The sequence below is a fragment of the Colius striatus genome, unplaced genomic scaffold (assembly GCF_028858725.1).
Source record: "Colius striatus isolate bColStr4 unplaced genomic scaffold, bColStr4.1.hap1 scaffold_86, whole genome shotgun sequence".
Classification (NCBI taxonomy): Eukaryota; Metazoa; Chordata; class Aves; order Coliiformes; family Coliidae; genus Colius; species Colius striatus.
The window spans coordinates 92,036-109,543 of NW_026908542.1; the positions used below are offsets into that span (position 1 = coordinate 92,036).

Here is a 17,508-nt window from a genome sequence, read left to right on the forward strand (position 1 = left end):
GTCACTTGTCCTTAGCATTGCCTGTGCCTAGTGTCCCTCATGCCCCATCTCCCTCACCCCTGGCATCACTTGTGCCCCATGTCCCTCGTGCCCTGTGTCTCTCACGTTTGGCACTGCCTGTGCCTGATGCCCCTTGTGCCCCACATCCCTTGTGCCCCACATCCCTCACATTTGGCATTGCCTGTGCCTGATGCCCCTTGTGCCCCACATCCCTCACGCTTGACATTGCCTATGCCTGGTGTCCCTCATGTCCCATGTTCCTTGTGCCAGGCATCATCTGCATCTGGTGTCCCTTGTGCCCCACATCCCTCATGCCCCACATCCCTTGTGCCCCACATCCCTTGTGCCCCACGTCCCTCACATTTGGCATTGCCTGTGCCTGATGCCCCTTGTGCCCCACATCCCTTGTGCCCCACATCCCTTGTGCCCCACATCCCTTGTCACATGTCCCTCACGTTTGGCATTGCCTGTGCCTGATGCCCCTTGTGCCCCACATCCCTTGTGCCCCATGTCCCTCACATTTGGCATTGCCTGTGCCTGATGCCCCTTGTGCCCCACATCCCTTGTGCCCCACATCCCTCACGTTTGGCACTGCCTGTGCCTGATGCCCCTTGTGCCCCATATCCCTTGTGCCCCACATCCCTTGTGTCCCACCTCCCTCACATTTGGCATTGCCTGTGCCCTACATCCCTTGTGCCCCATGTCCCTCACATTTGGCATTGCCTGTGCTTGATGCCCCTTGTGCCCCACATCCTTTGTGCCCCACATCCCTCACATTTGGCATTGCCTGTGCTTGATGCCCCTTGTGCCCCACATCCCTTGTGCCCCACATCCCTCACACCCCATGTCTGTCACATTTGGCATTGCCTGTGCCTGATGCCCCTTGTGCCCCACATCCCTTGTGCCCCACATCCCTCACACCCCATGTCTGTCACATTTGGCATTGCCTGTGCCTGATGCCCCTTGTGCCCCACATCCCTCACATTTGGCATTGCCTGTGCCTGATGCCCCTTGTGCCCCACATCCCTTGTGCCCCACATCCCTTGTTACATGTCCCTCACATGTGGCACTGCCTGTGCCTGATGCCCCTTGTGCCCCACATCCCTTGTGCCCCACATCCCTCACATTTGGCATTGCCTGTGCCTGATGCCCCTTGTGCCCCACATCCCTTGTGCCCCACATCCCTCACATTTGGCATTGCCTGTGCCTGATGCCCCTTGTGCCCCACATCCCTTGTGCCCCACATCCCTCACACCCCATGTCTGTCACATTTGGCATTGCCTGTGCCTGAAGCCCCTTGTGCCCCACATCCCTTGTGCCCCACATCCCTTGTGCCCCACATCCCTCACATTTGGCATTGCCTGTGCCTGATGCCCCTTGTGCCCCACATCCCTTGTGTCCCACCTCCCTCACATTTGGCATTGCCTGTGCCCTACATCCCTTGTGCCCCACATCCCTTGTGCCCCATGTCCCTCACATTTGGCACTGCCTGTGCCTGATGCCCCTTGTGCCCCACATCCCTCACATTTGGCATTGCCTGTGCCTGGTGCCCCTTGTGCCCCACATCCTTGTGCCCCACATCCCTCACATTTGGCACTGCCTGTGCCTGATGCCCTTGTGCCCCACATCCCTCACACCCCACATCCCTCACATTTGGCATCGCCTGTGCCTGATGCCCCTTGTGCCCCACGTCCCTCACATTTGGCACTGCCTGTGCCTGATGCCCTTGTGCCCCACATCCCTTGTGCCCCACATCCCTCACATTTGGCATCACCTGTGCCTGATGCCCTTGTGCCCCACATCCCTTGTGCCCCACATCCCTCACACCCCACATCCCTCACGCCTGTGCCTGGTGCCCTCGTGCCTGGTGTCCCTCATTCCCAGCATCACCTCTACCCCCTGCCCCCTGTCCCCAGCACCCCCCAGCAGTGCCCCTGCCCCAGCACCCCCCACGCCTGGCACCCCACACCCCTCCCTGGGATGCCCCCAGGACCCGTTACCAAACCACCCCGGCACCATCAGCCCACCCTGCAGCATCTTTATTGCCGGCGCCTCCGCGGCACCGCCGGGGTGACGCTGTGGGCAACCATCGGGGCTGGGATGGCACCATCCTGGGGGTCCTCAGGTGCTGCCTGGGGGGGCACAGGGATGGCAGAAGGGGCGAGGGGCTGGGGGCAGGGGCCGGGGAAGGGCTGGATGCGCCGTTACCTGCGGGGTAGTTGTCTCCAGGGAGGGGAGTGTAACCTGCCAACGGCACCAGACGTGGTGAGGAGGGTCTGTGCCCACCCCAAGCCACCCCCCAGCCCGTCCCTGCCCGTGTCCTCACCCGGTGCCGCCGGCCTGGCCCGGTAGCGGCAGAAGCCGGCGATGAACGAGCCGAGTCCCAGCGCCATGAGCACCGCGGCCGCCGCCACCTTCAGCGCCAGCCCCGGCGACAAACCAGGACCTGCGTGGGGAGCCACAGGGTGTCACCCCCAAAGTCCTGCCAGGGCGTCCCTGTGCGTGTCCCCTCACTCACTCCAGTCCTCCAGCAGGGGCTGGGCCAGGCTCTGGTGCTGCACGGCGCACGTGAAGGTGTCGCCGGCCCGCGGGGCCACGAGCCGCAGGGCCACCCGCGTCTGGTAGGTGCCGTCGCCGTTGGGGACGGCCGAGACGGAGGAAGGGGCCTCGGGCTCCAGCACGGCGCCGTTGTGCAGCCAAAGCACCGTGAGCTCGGGTGGGTAGAAGCCCCAGACGTGGCAGGTGAGGAGGATGGAGGTGTCCGACGGCCAGGGGACGATGCGGGCGCGGGGGGAGGCTGGGCAGAGGGTGGCGGGTGCTCAGTGGGCACTGGGGTGCTCAGTGATGGGGTGAGCCCTGCTCCTCACCCCCACAGCCACACGTGGTGCCCGTGGGCTGCCCCAGGAGGTGTCCTGGGGGACAGTCCTGGTGATACCCCGGGCAGCACCCTGCACACAGTGCCCTGTGCCCATTCTCCTTGGGTCTGTCCCCCCCTATGTCATCCCCCTCATGCTCATCCTCCCTGTGCCCATCCCCTCCATGCCCATCTCCCCCATCCCCCCATTGCCATCCTCCCTGTGCCAATCCCTCCATGCCATTGCCTCCATGCCTATCCCATGCCCATTTCCCTGTGCCCATCCCATGCCCATCCCATGCCCATCCTCCCATGCCCACTCCCCTGTGTCCATCCCCCCATGCCCATCCCCCCATCCCCAAACCCTCATGCCCATCCCCCCATGCCATTCCCCTGTGCCCATCCCCCCATGTCTATCCCCCCATGCCCATCCCATGCCCATCCCATGCCCATCCCCCCATGCCCAACCCCTCATGCCCATGCCCCCATGCCCATCCCCCCATGCCCATCCCATACCCATCTCCCCATACCCATCCCCCCATACCCATCTCCCCATACCCATCCCTCCCATACCCATCTCCCCATGCCCATCCCATGCCCATCCCATACCCATCCCCCCATGCCCATCCCATGCCCATCCCATACCCATCCCCCCATGCCCATCCCATGCCCATCTCCCCATACCCATCCCCCCATACCCATCTCCCCATACCCATCCCTCCCATACCCATCTCCCCATGCCCATCCCATGCCCATCCCATACCCATCTCCCCATGCCCATCCCCCCATGCCCATCCCATACCCATCCTCCCATACCCATCCCCCCATGCCCATCCCATACCCATCCCTCCCATACCCATACCCCATGCCCATCCCATACCCATCCCTCCCATACCCATCCCCCCATGCCCATCCCATACCCATCTCCCCATACCCATCCCCCCATGCCCATCCCATACCCATCCCATACCCATCCCCCCATGCCCATCCCATGCCCATCTCCCCATACCCATCCCCCCATACCCATCTCCCCATACCCATCCCTCCCATACCCATCCCCCCATGCCCATCCCATGCCCATCCCATACCCATCCCTCCCATACCCATCTCCCCATGCCCATCCCATACCCATCCCATGCCCATCCCCCCATGCCCATCCCATACCCATCCCTCCCATACCCATCCCATACCCATCCCTCCCATACCCATCCCCCCATGCCCATCTCCCCATGCCCATCCCATACCCATCCCTCCCATACCCATCCCCCCATACCCATCTCCCCATACCCATCCCTCCCATACCCATCTCCCCATGCCCATCCCATACCCATCCCTCCCATACCCATCTCCCCATGCCCATCCCCCCATGCCCATCCCATACCCATCCCTCCCATACCCATACCCCATGCCCATCCCATGCCCATCCCATGCCCATCCCATGCCCACCCCCCATGCCCATCCCACACCCATCCCTCCCATACCCATCCCATACCCATCTCCCCATACCCATCCCTCCCATACCCATCTCCCCACGCCCATCCCATACCCATCTCCCCATACCCATCCCTCCCATACCCATCCCCCCATACCCATCCCATACCCATCTCCCCATACCCATCCCTCCCATACCCATCCCCCCATACCCATCCCATACCCATCTCCCCATGCCCATCCCATACCCATCCCTCCCATACCCATCCCCCCATGCCCATCCCATGCCCATCCCATGCCCATCCCATACCCATCCCTCCCATACCCATACCCCATGCCCATCCCATGCCCATCCCATGCCCATCCCATGCCCATCCCATACCCATCTCCCCATGCCCATCCCATGCCCATCCCATGCCCACCCCCATGCCCACCCCTCCATGCCCACCCCCGTGCCCACCCCCGTGCCCGCCTCACTGCTCCTGAGCGCGGTGCTGGCCCAGAAGCGGGTGCCCAGCTGGGCGCAGGCGCGCTGCCGGCTCTGGGCGCGCTGGATCCAGGCGCTGCCGTTGTTGAGGCCGGCGGCCAACTGAGCGGCCACGGCCTGGAGCAGCCCATAGTCACAGGCCACGAAGCGCCGGGCGTGGGGCTCGTAGCAAACCAGCGGCTTCTTGTTGAACACCAGGCTGAACGCGAAGTCGGTGGCAGAGCCATTGGCTGCCAGCGAGCAGGAGCTGCCCATGTGCACCATGAAGGCGGCTGCCAGGGGGGCACGAGGCTGAGGGGCATCTCCTGGGCTGCCTCTGGCTGGCCCTGGGGTTCTGCCCCTGGTTGGTTGGCATCATCCTTCAGCCATCCCCATTCTCATCCTCCATCCATCCATCCGTATCCTCCATCCATCCCCATCCTCCAGCCATCCTCATCCAGCCATCCTCATCCTCCATCCAGCCATCCCCATCCTCCAGCCATCCCCATTCTCCTATCCATCCTCATCCTCCAGCCAACCTCATCCAGCCATCCTCATCCAGCCATCCTCATCTTCCAGCCAGCCATCCCTATCCTCCATCCATCCCCATCCTTCAGCCATCCTCATCCTCCAGCCATCCCCATCCTCCTATCCATCCCCATCCTCCAGCCATCCTCATCCAGCCATCCTCATCCTCCATCCATCCATCCCTATCCTCCAATCATCCTCATCCATCCATCCCTATCCTCCAGCCATCCTCATCCTCCAGCCATCCTCATCCTCCAGCCATCCCCATCCTCCAGCCATCCTCATCCTCCAGCCATCCATCCCTATCCTCCAGCCATCCTCATCCTCCAGCCATCCTCATCCAGTCATCCCCATCCCTATCCTCCAGCCATCCTCATCCTCCAGCCATCCATCCCTATCCTCCAGCCATCCTCATCCTCCAGCCATCCTCATCCAGTCATCCCCATCCCCATCCTCCTATCCATCCCCATCCTCCAGCCATCCTCATCCAGCCATCCTCATCCTCCATCCATCCATCCCTATCCTCCAATCATCCTCATCCATCCATCCCTATCCTCCAGCCATCCCCATCCTCCAGCCATCCCCATCCTCCAGCCATCCTCATCCTCCAGCCAACCTCATCCTCCAGTCATCCTCATCCTCCAGTCATCCTCATCCAGCCATCCTCATCCAGCCATCCTCATCCTCCATCCATCCATCCCTATCCTCCTGCCATCCTCATCCAGTCATCCCCATCCCTCCATCTATCCCCATCCCCATCCTTCCCCATCTGTCTCCATCCATCCTTCCAGCCATCCCCATCCCTCCAGCCATCCCCATCCTCCATCCCCCATTCTCCTCTATCTGTCTCCATCCCTCCTTCCATCCATTTCCATCCACTTCCATCCCTTTTCATCCATCCATCCATCCATCCATCCATCCATCCATCCATCCATCCATCCCTGGGGTCCCACAGAGCTGAGCTCCCCAAAACTCTCCTTAAGGTCCCAGGAGGCTGAGTCCTCCCTCAAACTGTCCCCAAGGTCCTACAGAGCTGAGACCCCTCAAACCATCCCCAAGGTCCTACAGAGCTGAGACCCCCCAAACTATCCCCAGGGTCCCACAGAGCTGAGCTCCCCAAAACTGTCCCTAAGGTCCCAGGAGGCTGAGCCCCACCAAACTGTCCCAAGGTCCCACAGAGCTGATCCCCCCTAACCCACTCCCAGGGTCTCACAGAGATGAATCCCCCCCAACTCATCCCTGGGGGCCCACAAAGCTGAGCCCCTTCCAAACTGCCCCAAACCACCCCCAAGGGTTCCACAGGGCTGAGCCTCCCTCAACTGATCCCCAAGGTCCCACAGAACTGAGCCCCCCTAAACCATCTCTAAGGTCCCACAGACCTGAGAGCCCCCAACCCATCCCAGGCGTCCCACAAAGCTGAGCCCCCCCAACTCACCCCTGGGGTCCCACAGAGCTGAGCCCCCCCAAACTGTCCCCAAGGTCCTACAGAGCTGAACTTCCCCAAACCACCCCAAGGGTTCCACAGGGCTGAGCCCCCCAAACTGTCTCCAAGGTCCCACAGAGCTGAGCCCCCCCAACCCATCCCAGGGTCCCACAGAGCTGAGGACCCCCAACTCACCCCTGGGGTCCCACAGAGCTGAGCCCCCCCAAACTGTCTCCAAGGTCCCACAGACCTGAGACCCCCTAACCCATTTCAGGGGTCCCACAGAGCTGAGCCCCCCCAAACTGTCCCCAATGTCCTACGGAGCTGAACTTCCCCAAACCACTCCAAGGGTTCCACAGAGCTGAGCCCCCCCAAACTGTCCCCAGGGTCTCACAGAGCTCAGAGCCCCCCAACCCATCCCAGGGGTCTCACAGAGCTGAGCCCCCCCAAACTGTCCCCAAGGTTCTACAGAGCTGAACTTCCCCAAACCACTCCAAGGGTTCCACAGGGTTGAGCCCCCCAAACTGTCTCCAAGGTCCCACAGAGCTCAGACACCCCAACCCATTCCTGGGGTCCCACAGAGCTGAGCCCCCCCAAACTGTCCCCAAGGTCCTACAGAGCTGAACTTCCCCAAACCACCCCAAGGGTTCCACAGAGCTGAGCCCCCCCCAAACTGTCCCCAAGGTCCCACAGAGCTGAGCCCCCCCAACCCATCCCAGGGTCCCACAAAGCTGAGGACCCCCAACTCACCCCTGGGGTCCCACAGAGCTGAGCCCCCCCAAACTGTCTCCAAGGTCCCACAGACCTGAGACCCCCTAACCCATTTCAGGGGTCCCACAGAGCTGAGCCCCCCAAACTGTCCCCAATGTCCTACGGAGCTGAACTTCCCCAAACCACTCCAAGGGTTCCACAGGGTTGAGCCCCCCCAAACTGTCTCCAAGGTCCCATAGAGCTGGGACCCCCCAAACCATTCACAGGGTCCCACAAAGCTGAGCCCCCCCAACCCATTCCTGGGGTCCCACAGAGCTGAGCCCCCCCAAACTGTCCCCAAGGTCCTACAGAGCTGAACTTCCCCAAACCACCCCAAGGGTTCCATAGAGCTGAGCCCCCCCCAAACTGTCCCCAAGGTCCCACAGAGCTGAGCCCCCCCAACCCATCCCAGGGTCCCACAAAGCTGAGGACCCCCAACTCACCCCTGGGGTCCCACAGAGCTGAGCCCCCCCAAACTGTCTCCAAGGTCCCACAGACCTGAGACCCCCTAACCCATTTCAGGGGTCCCACAGAGCTGAGCCCCCCCAAACTGTCCCCAATGTCCTACGGAGCTGAACTTCCCCAAACCACTCCAAGGGTTCCACAGGGCTGAGCCCCCCCAAACTGTCCCCAGGGTCTCACAGAGCTCAGAGCCCCCCAACCCATCCCAGGGGTCTCACAGAGCTGAGCCCCCCCAAACTGTTCCCAAGGTCCTACAGAGCTGAACTTCCCCAAACCACCCCAAGGGTTCCACAGGGTTGAGCCCCCCAAACTGTCTCCAAGGTCCCACAGAGCTCAGACACCCCAACCCATTCCTGGGGTCCCACAGAGCTGAGCCCCCCAAACTGTCCCCAATGTCCTACGGAGCTGAACTTCCCCAAACCACCCCAAGGGTTCCACAGGGCTGAGCCCCCCAAACTGTCTCCAAGGTCCCACAGAGCTGAGCCCCCCCAAACTGTCCCCAAGGTCTCACAGAGCTCAGACCCCCCCAACCCATCCCAGGGGTCTCACAGAGCTGAGCCCCCCCAAACTGTCTCCAAGTTCCTACAGAACTGAACTTCCCCAAATCACCCCAAGGGTTCCATAGAGCTGAGCCCCCCCCAAACTGTCCCCAAGGTCCCACAGGGCTGAGCCCCCCAAACTGTCCCCAAGGTCCCACAGAGCTGAGCCCCCCCAACCCATCCCAGGGTCCCACAAAGCTGAGGACCCCCAACTCACCCCTGGGGTCCCACAGAGCTGAGCCCCCCCAAACTGTCTCCAAGGTCCCACAGACCTGAGACCCCCTAACCCATTTCAGGGGTCCCACAGAGCTGAGCCCCCCAAACTGTCCCCAATGTCCTACGGAGCTGAACTTCCCCAAACCACCCCAAGGGTTCCACAGGGCTGAGCCCCCCCAAACTGTCTCCAAGCTCCCACAGAGCTGAGCCCCCCCAAACTGTCCCCAAGGTCTCACAGAGCTCAGACTCCCCCAACCCATCCCAGGGGTCTCACAGAGCTGAGCCCCCCCAAACTGTCTCCAAGGTCCCACAGAGTTGAACTTCCCCAAACCACTCCAAGGGTTCCACAGGGTTGAGCCCCCCCAAACTGTCTCCAAGGTCCCATAGAGCTGGGACCCCCCAAACCATTCACAGGGTCCCACAAAGCTGAGCCCCCCCAACCCATTCCTGGGGTCCCACAGAGCTGAGCCCCCCCAAACTGTCCCCAAGGTCCTACAGAGCTGAACTTCCCCAAACCACTCCAAGGGTTCCACAGGGCTGAGCCCCCCAAACTGTCCCCAAGGTCCTACAGAGCTGAACTTCCCCAAACCACCCCATGGGTTCCACAGGGCTGAGCCCCCCCAAACTGTCTCCAAGCTCCCACAGAGCTGAGCCCCCCCAAACTGTCCCCAGGGTCTCACAGAGCTCAGAGCCCCCCAACCCATCCCAGGGGTCTCACAGAGCTGAGCCCCCCCAAACTGTCCCCAAGGTTCTACAGAGCTGAACTTCCCCAAACCACTCCAAGGGTTCCACAGGGTTGAGCCCCCCAAACTGTCTCCAAGGTCCCACAGAGCTCAGACACCCCAACCCATTCCTGGGGTCCCACAGAGCTGAGCCCCCCCAAACTGTCCCCAAGGTCCCACAGAGCTGAACTTCCCCAAACCACTCCAAGGGTTCCACAGGGCTGAGCCCCCCAAACTGTCTCCAAGCTCCCACAGAGCTGAGCCCCCCCCAACCCATCCCAGGGGTCCCACAGAGCTGAGACCCCCAAACTGTCCCCAAGGTCCCACAGAGCTCAGACCCCCCCAACCCATCCCAGGGGTCTCACAGAGCTCAGACCCCCCCAACCCATCCGCGGGGTCCCACAGGGCTGAGCCCCCCAGACTATCTCCAAGGTCTCACAGAGCTCAGACCCCCCCAACCCATCCGCGGGGTCCCACAGAGCCGAGCCCCCCCCCAGCCTCCCCAGCCCCCCGCGCCCCGCCGTGTCCCCACCTGCCCCCCGGGCGCCCAGCGCCAGCAGCAGCAGCAGCACCATGGTGGGGTGGCCCCGGGGGTGTCCCGCCGCTCTCTGCCAGCCCCCCACCGCCCCCCTCCCGCACCCCCCGGGCCCGCCCCACGCGGGGCAGGGACACGGGACGCCCAATGCGGACCCGGCTCGGAGCCGGCGTCAGCGGTTGCCGGAGCCGAAGCCGCGGGCGGCGGCCGCTGCCGGGACACGGCTCAGCCCGGGGTGTCCCCACGCCGGGACCCCCCCAAAAAACGGGCTGGGCACCCCGGAGTGCGGGCTGGCTGCAGCCCTGGGGGCCGTGTGCCCCACTCCCGCCCCCCAACACCGCTCCTGCGCGCAGCCTTAACCCCTCCCCCACTCCCAGTAACCTCTCTGCCTCCGGACTGGGAGCACTGGGAGTGCCCTCCCGGACAAAGCCACCCCGGGTGGGCACCGCAAGTGGCTTTATTGGGGGGGGACATCACCCTCCTCCCCCCCACATCGGGGCTGGGACCTCAGACTTTGGACACTGCGTGGCCACAAATGGCTGTGGGGGGACCAGGATGGGAACCAGGACCGGGACCAGCACCAGGACCAGGATGGGAACCAGGACTGGGACCAGCACCAGGACCAGGATGGGAACCAGGACCAGCACCAGGACCAGGATGGGAACCAGGACTGGGACCAGCACCAGGACCAGGACCAGGATGGGAACCAGGACCAGGACCAGGACCAGGATGGGAACCAGGACTGGGACCAGCACCAGGACCAGGATGGGAAGCAGGACCAGCACCAGGACCAGGATGAACACTGGGACTGGGGCCAGCACCAGGACCAGGATGGGAACCAGGACCAGCACCAGGACCAGAATGAACACCAGGACTGGGGCCAGTATCAGGATTGGATCCAGGATGAGGATAAGGACCAGGAGTGTAACCAGCACCAAGACTAGAATGGGGACCAGGACCAGGATAGGGACCAGATCCAGGACCAGGATGGTGTCCAGATCCAAGGTGGAGACAAGGATCAGCACCAGGACAAGGACCAGATCCAGGATGGGGACAAGGACAAGAACCAAGACCAGATTCAAGACTGAGACCAGACCCAGGGCCAAGATAAGAACCAGGAGCAGGACTAGCACTCAGATCAGGACTGGGACCAGCTGCTGGATCAGGACCAGGATCTGCTTGACACAAGGAGATGAATTAGGGGCCCTTGTCCCCCATGGTGCCACACACTGTCCCCAGGCTCGTCCCTCACCTGGTGCCTGAAGGCAGTAGCTGAAGGTGCCAGCAGCAAAGACCAACAGCCCCAGGATCATCGTCACCGCCGCCACCACCACGTTCACCATCAGCCCTGGGGACAACCCAGGACCTGTGGGGACAGAACAGCCACCCTGAGCCCCTCCAGGACCCAAAGTGCCCTGACACCGTGTCCCTGCCCCCTTCCCTCACCCCAGTGCCTCTGCAGGGGCTGCTCCAGGCTGTCGTGCTGCACCACACACGTGAAGGTGTCCCCAGCCTCAGCCGTGGCTCTCAGGGCCACCTGTGTCTGGTAGGTCCAGTCACCATTGGACAGGATCTTGGTGGTGTCACCAGTGGCCACCACGGCCCCGTTGTGCAGCCACAGGACGGTCAGTGCCGAGGGGTAGAAGCCCCAGACGTGGCAGGTGAGGACGACGGTGCTGGATGTGTCACGGAGGGGAGTGGCCACGATGCGGACGTGGGGTGGTGCTGGGGAGGAGAGGGAGGGCTCAGGTCCCTCCTCACCCAGCCACGGCCCCGTGCAACGGCCCTGGGTGTTCCCCAAAGAGCAGCCATGTGCAATGTGTTCCTGTGCAACATCCCTGTGCAACATCCCTGTGGAATGTCCCTGTGCAAAGTCCCTGTGCAAAGTCCCTGTGCAACATCCCTGTGCAACATCCCTGTGCAATGTCCCTGTGCCACATCCCTGTGCCACATCCCTGTGCAACATCCCTGTGCAATGTCCCTGTGCAATGTCCCTGTGCAATGTCCCTGTGCAACGTCCCTGTGCAACATCCCTGTGCAATGTCCCTGTGTGACCTCCCTGTGCAACATTCCTGTGCAACATCCCTGTGCCACATCCCTGTGCAACATCCCTGTGCAACATCCCTGTGCCACATCCCTGTGCAATGTCCCTGTGCCACATCCCTGTGCAACATTCCTGTGCAACACCCCTGTGCCACATCCCTGTGCAACATCCCTGTGCAACATCCCTGTGCAATATCCCTGTGCAACATCCCTGTGCAACAACCCTGTGCAACGTCCCTGTGCAAAGTCCCTGTGTGATCTCCCTGTGCAATGTCCCTGTGCAACGTCCCTGTGCAACGTCCCTGTGCAATGACACCGTGCAACATCCCTGTGCAACGTCCCTGTGCAACATCCCTGTGCAATGTCCCTGTGTGACCTCCCTGTGCAACATTCCTGTGCAACATCCCTGTGCCACATCCCTGTGCAACATCCCTGTGCAACATCCCTGTGCCACATCCCTGTGCAATGTCCCTGTGCCACATCCCTGTGCAACATTCCTGTGCAACATCCCTGTGCCACATCCCTGTGCAACATCCCTGTGCAACAACCCTGTGCAACGTCCCTGTGCAACATTCCTGTGCAAAGTCCCTGTGTGATCTCCCTGTGCAATGTCCCTGTGCAACGTCCCTGTGCAACGTCCCTGTGCAATGACACCGTGCAACATCCCTGTGCAACGTCCCTGTGCAACATCCCTGTGCAATGTCCATGTGCAATGTCCCTGTGAAATGTCCCTATGCAACATCCCTGTGCAACGTCCCTGTGCCACATCCCTGTGCAATGTCCCTGTGCCACATCCCTGTGCAATGTCCATGTGCAATGTCCCTGTGAAATGTCCCTGTGCAATGTCCCTGTGCAACGTCCCTGTGCCACATCCCTGTGCAATGTCCCTGTGCAACATCCCCGTGCAACATCCCTGTGCAATGTCCCTGTGTGATCTCCCTGTGCAAAGTCCCTGTGCAATATGCCTGTGCAATGTCCCTGTGCAACATCCCTGTGCAACGTCCCTGTGCCACATCCCTGTGCAATGTCCCTGTGCCACATCCCTGTGCCACATCCCTGTCCAATGTCCCTGTGTGATCTCCCTGTGCAATGTCCCTGTGCAAAGTCCCTGTATGATCTCCCTGTGCAACGTCCCTGTGCAAAGTCCCTGTGCAACATCCCCCTGCCACATCCCTGTGCAATGTCCCTGTGTGATCTCCCTGTGCAAAGCCCCTGTGCAACATCCCTGTGCAATGTCCCTGTGCAATGTCCATGTGCAACATCCCTGTGCAACATCCCTGTGCAACATCCCTGTGCAATGTCCCTGTGCAATGTCCATGTGCAACGTTCCTGTGCCACATCCCTGTGCAAAATCCTTGTGCAATGTCCCTGTGCAACATCCCTGTGCAACATCCCTGTGCAATGTCCCTGTGCATTCCCCTTGGAGCATCCCTGTACAAAGTCCAAGTGCAAAATCCCGTGCAACACCCCTGTGCAACGTCCCTGTGCATTCCCCAAGGAGCATCCCCATGTACAGTGTCCTTGTGCATCATCCCTGTGCATCATCCCCCACGGAACCTCCCTGTGCAAAGCCCATGTGCAAAGTCCTTGTGTGACACCCTGTGTCAAATCCCCGTGCCCATTCCCCCTGTGCCAAACCCTTGTGCCTATCCCCATGTCCATTCCCTCTGTGCCAAACCCTTGTGCCAGATCCCCATGCCCATTCCCCCTTGTGCCCATCCTCATGCCCATTCCCCTTTGTTCCTTTCCCCATGCCCATTCTCCTTGTGCCAAACCCTTGTGCCAGATCCCCATGCCCTTTCCCCCTTGTGCTTATCCCCAGGCCCATTCCCTCTGTACCAAACCCTTGTGCCCATTCCCTCTGTGCCAAACCCTTGTGCCCATCCCCATGCCCATTCCCTCTGTGCCAAACCCTTGTGCCCATTCCCTCTGTGCCAAACCCTTGTGCCCATCCCCATGCCCATTCCCTCTGTGCCAAACCCTTGTGCCCATTCCCCCTTGTGCCAAACCCTTGTTCTTATCCCCATGCCCATTCCCCCTTGTGCCAAACCCTTGTGCCTATCCCCATGCCCATTCCCTCTGTGCCAAACCCTTGTGCCAGATCCCCATGCCCATTCCCCCTGTACCAAACCCTTGTGCCTGTTCCCCTTGTGCCAAACCCTTGTGCCTGTTCCCTCTGTGCCAAACCCTTGTTCTTATCCCCGTGCCCATTCCCCCTTGTGCCTATCCCCGTGCCCATTCCCCCTGTGCCAAACCCTTGTGCCTATCCCCATGCCCATTCCCTCTGTGCCAAACCCTGTGCCAGATCCCCATGCCCATTCCCCCTGTACCAAACCCTTGTGCCTGTTCCCTCTGTGCCAAACCCTTGTGCCTGTTCCCTCTGTGCCAAACCCTTGTTCTTATCCCCGTGCCCATTCCCCCTTGTGCCTATCCCCGTGCCCATTCCCCCTGTGCCAAACCCGTGTGCCAGATCCCCATGCCCATTCCCCCTGTACCAAACCCTTGTGCCCTTTCCCCCTGTACCAAACCCTTGTGCCTATCCCCATGCCCATCCCCCCTGTGCCAAACCCTTGTGCCCATTCCCCCTGTGCCAAACCCTTGTGCCTATCCCCATGTCCATTCCCTCTGTGCCAAACCCTTGTGCCAGATCCCCATGCCCATTCCCCCTTGTGCCCATCCTCATGCCCATTCCCCTTTGTTCCTTTCCCCATGCCCCTTCTCCTTGTGCCAAACCCTTGTGCCAGATCCCCATGCCCATTCCCCCTTGTGCTTATCCCCAGGCCCATTCCCTCTGTGCCAAACCCTTGTGCCCATCCCCATGCCCATTCCCTCTGTGCCAAACCCTTGTGCCCATCCCCATGCCCATTCCCTCTGTGCCAAACCCTTGTGCCCATTCCCCCTTGTGCCAAACCCTTGTTCTTATCCCCATGCCCATTCCCCCTTGTGCCAAACCCTTGTGCCCATCCCCATGCCCATTCCCTCTGTGCCAAACCCTTGTGCCCATTCCCCCTTGTGCCAAACCCTTGTTCTTATCCCCATGCCCATTCCCCCTTGTGCCAAACCCTTGTGCCTATCCCCATGCCCATTCCCTCTGTGCCAAACCCTGTGCCAGATCCCCATGCCCATTCCCCCTGTACCAAACCCTTGTGCCTGTTCCCTCTGTGCCAAACCCTTGTGCCTGTTCCCTCTGTGCCAAACCCTTGTTCTTATCCCCGTGCCCATTCCCCCTTGTGCCTATCCCCGTGCCCATTCCCCCTGTGCCAAACCCGTGTGCCAGATCCCCATGCCCATTCCCCCTGTACCAAACCCTTGTGCCCATTCCCCCTGTACCAAACCCTTGTGCCTATCCCCATGCCCATCCCCCCTGTGCCAAACCCTTGTGCCCATTCCCCCTGTGCCAAACCCTTGTGCCTATCCCCATGCCCATTCCCTCTGTGCCAAACCCTTGTGCCTATCCCCATGCCCATTCCCCCTTGTGCCCATCCTCATGCCCATTCCCCTTTGTTCCTTTCCCCATGCCCCTTCTCCTTGTGCCAAACCCTTGTGCCAGATCCCCATGCCCATTCCCCCTTGTGCTTATCCCCAGGCCCATTCCCTCTGTACCAAACCCTTGTGCCCATTCCCTCTGTGCCAAACCCTTGTGCCCATTCCCTCTGTGCCAAACCCTTGTTCTTATCCCCATGCCCATTCCCCCTTGTGCCAAACCCTTGTGCCTATCCCCAGGCCCATTCCCCCTGTGCTAAACCCTTGTGCCCATTCCCTCTGTACCAAACCCTTGTGCCAGATCCCCATGCCCATTCCTCCTTGTGCCTATCTCCATGCCCATTCCCCCTTGTTCTTATCCCCAAGCCCATTCCCCCTTATGCTTATCCCCATGCCCATTCCCTCTGTACCACCCCTTGTGCCCATTCCCTCTGTGCCAAACCCTTGTGCCAGATCCCCATGCCCATTCCCCCTGTGCCAAACCCTTGTGCCTGTTCCCTCTGTGCCAAACCCTTGTGCCTATCCCCATGCCCATTCCCCCTTGTTCTTATCCCCATGCCCATTCCCCCTTGTGCCTATCCCCATGCCCATTCCCCCTTGTGCCCATCCTCATGCCCATTCCCCTTTGTTCCTTTCCCCATGCCCCTTCTCCTTGTGCCTAACCCTTGTGCCAGATCCCCATGCCCATTCCCCCTTGTGCTTATCCCCAGGCCCATTCCCTCTGTACCAAACCCTTGTGCCCATTCCCTCTGTGCCAAACCCTTGTGCCCATTCCCTCTGTGCCAAACCCTTGTTCTTATCCCCATGCCCATTCCCCCTTGTGCCAAACCCTTGTGCCTATCCCCAGGCCCATTCCCCCTGTGCTAAACCCTTGTGCCCATTCCCTCTGTACCAAACCCTTGTGCCAGATCCCCATGCCCATTCCTCCTTGTGCCTATCTCCATGCCCATTCCCCCTTGTTCTTATCCCCAAGCCCATTCCCCCTTATGCTTATCCCCATGCCCATTCCCTCTGTACCACCCCTTGTGCCCATTCCCTCTGTGCCAAACCCTTGTGCCAGATCCCCATGCCCATTCCCCCTGTGCCAAACCCTTGTGCCTGTTCCCTCTGTGCCAAACCCTTGTGCCTATCCCCATGCCCATTCCCCCTTGTTCTTATCCCCATGCCCATTCCCCCTTGTGCCTATCCCCATGCCCATTCCCCCTTGTTCTTATCCCCATGCCCATTCCCCCTTGTGCCTATCCCCATGCCCATTCCCCCTGTGCCAAACCCTTGTGCCCATTCCCTCTGTACCAAACCCTTGTGCCCGTTCCCCCTGTGCCAAACCCCTGTGCCCCCGTGCCCACCCCCGTGCCCACCCCCGTGCCCACCCCCGTGCCCGCCTCACTGCTCCTGAGCGCGGTGCTGGCCCAGAAGCGGGTGCCCAGCTGGGCGCAGGCGCGCTGCCGGCTCTGGGCGCGCTGGATCCAGGCGCTGCCGTTGTTGAGGCCGGCGGCCAACTGAGCGGCCACGGCCTGGAGCAGCCCATAGTCACAGGCCACGAAGCGCCGGGCGTGGGGCTCGTAGCAAACCAGCGGCTTCTTGTTGAACACCAGGCTGAACTCGAAGTCGGTGGCAGAGCCGTTGGCTGCCAGCGAGCAGGAGCTGCCCATGTGCACCATGAAGGCGGCTGCCAGCGGGGCACAAAGGGGGTGGGTAAAGAAGGGGGTGTCACATCCCCCCCTCCCCAACCCTGCTGCACACCCCAGTGTGTGTGTGTCCTACCTGCAGCCTGGCAGCTCAGCAGGAGCCCCAGCGCCCCCAGCAGACACATTGGTGAGCTCTGGCTCCTGGCTGCGCTGCTCTGCCTTCATCCCTCCTTCCTCCTTCCTCCTCCTCCTCCAGGACTTGGGCTCAGCACCCTGCGTCAGCAGCTGTGGGTGAAGCCAAGTGGACTGTGGCCAAGGGGTTGGGCTCAGCACCCAGGGAACCTGAGGGACTGGAGGGAAACTGAGGCACGGGGACATCCAGCTCAACCCCAGGATGAGACAGCAGTGAAGACACTGGGGCATCCTCC

At 61.3% G+C, this 17,508-nt stretch overlaps 2 protein-coding genes across 3 annotated transcripts; both read right to left on the reverse strand.

The window, feature by feature from the left end:
• Positions 1-2,023: 2,023 nt before the first annotated feature.
• Positions 2,024-10,013, reverse strand: LOC133629589 (HLA class II histocompatibility antigen, DM beta chain). 2 transcript variants are annotated; one of them, XM_062020243.1, is made up of 6 exons: positions 9,924-10,013; positions 4,763-5,044; positions 2,519-2,797; positions 2,327-2,446; positions 2,209-2,244; positions 2,024-2,132 (listed from the first exon to the last, which is right to left on the reverse strand). In XM_062020243.1, the coding sequence occupies exons 1-6, from the start codon at positions 9,964-9,966 to the stop codon at positions 2,122-2,124; spliced, it is 771 nt and encodes a 256-aa protein (XP_061876227.1). In that variant the 5' UTR covers positions 9,967-10,013; the 3' UTR covers positions 2,024-2,121. The 2 variants fall into 2 exon arrangements, with proteins under 2 accessions (XP_061876227.1, XP_061876228.1); XM_062020244.1 differs by lacking the exons at positions 2,024-2,132; positions 2,209-2,244 and having other exon boundaries at positions 2,333-2,446; positions 4,746-5,044.
• A 359-nt stretch (positions 10,014-10,372) lies between these two features.
• LOC104560222 (HLA class II histocompatibility antigen, DM beta chain-like) lies at positions 10,373-17,304 on the reverse strand. The gene is made up of 5 exons (XM_062020240.1): positions 17,217-17,304; positions 16,840-17,121; positions 11,373-11,651; positions 11,179-11,292; positions 10,373-11,101 (listed from the first exon to the last, which is right to left on the reverse strand). Exons 1-5 carry the CDS (start codon positions 17,263-17,265, stop codon positions 10,434-10,436), a joined length of 1,392 nt encoding a protein of 463 aa, XP_061876224.1. The 5' UTR covers positions 17,266-17,304; the 3' UTR covers positions 10,373-10,433.
• Between the last annotated feature and the right edge of the window lie 204 nt (positions 17,305-17,508).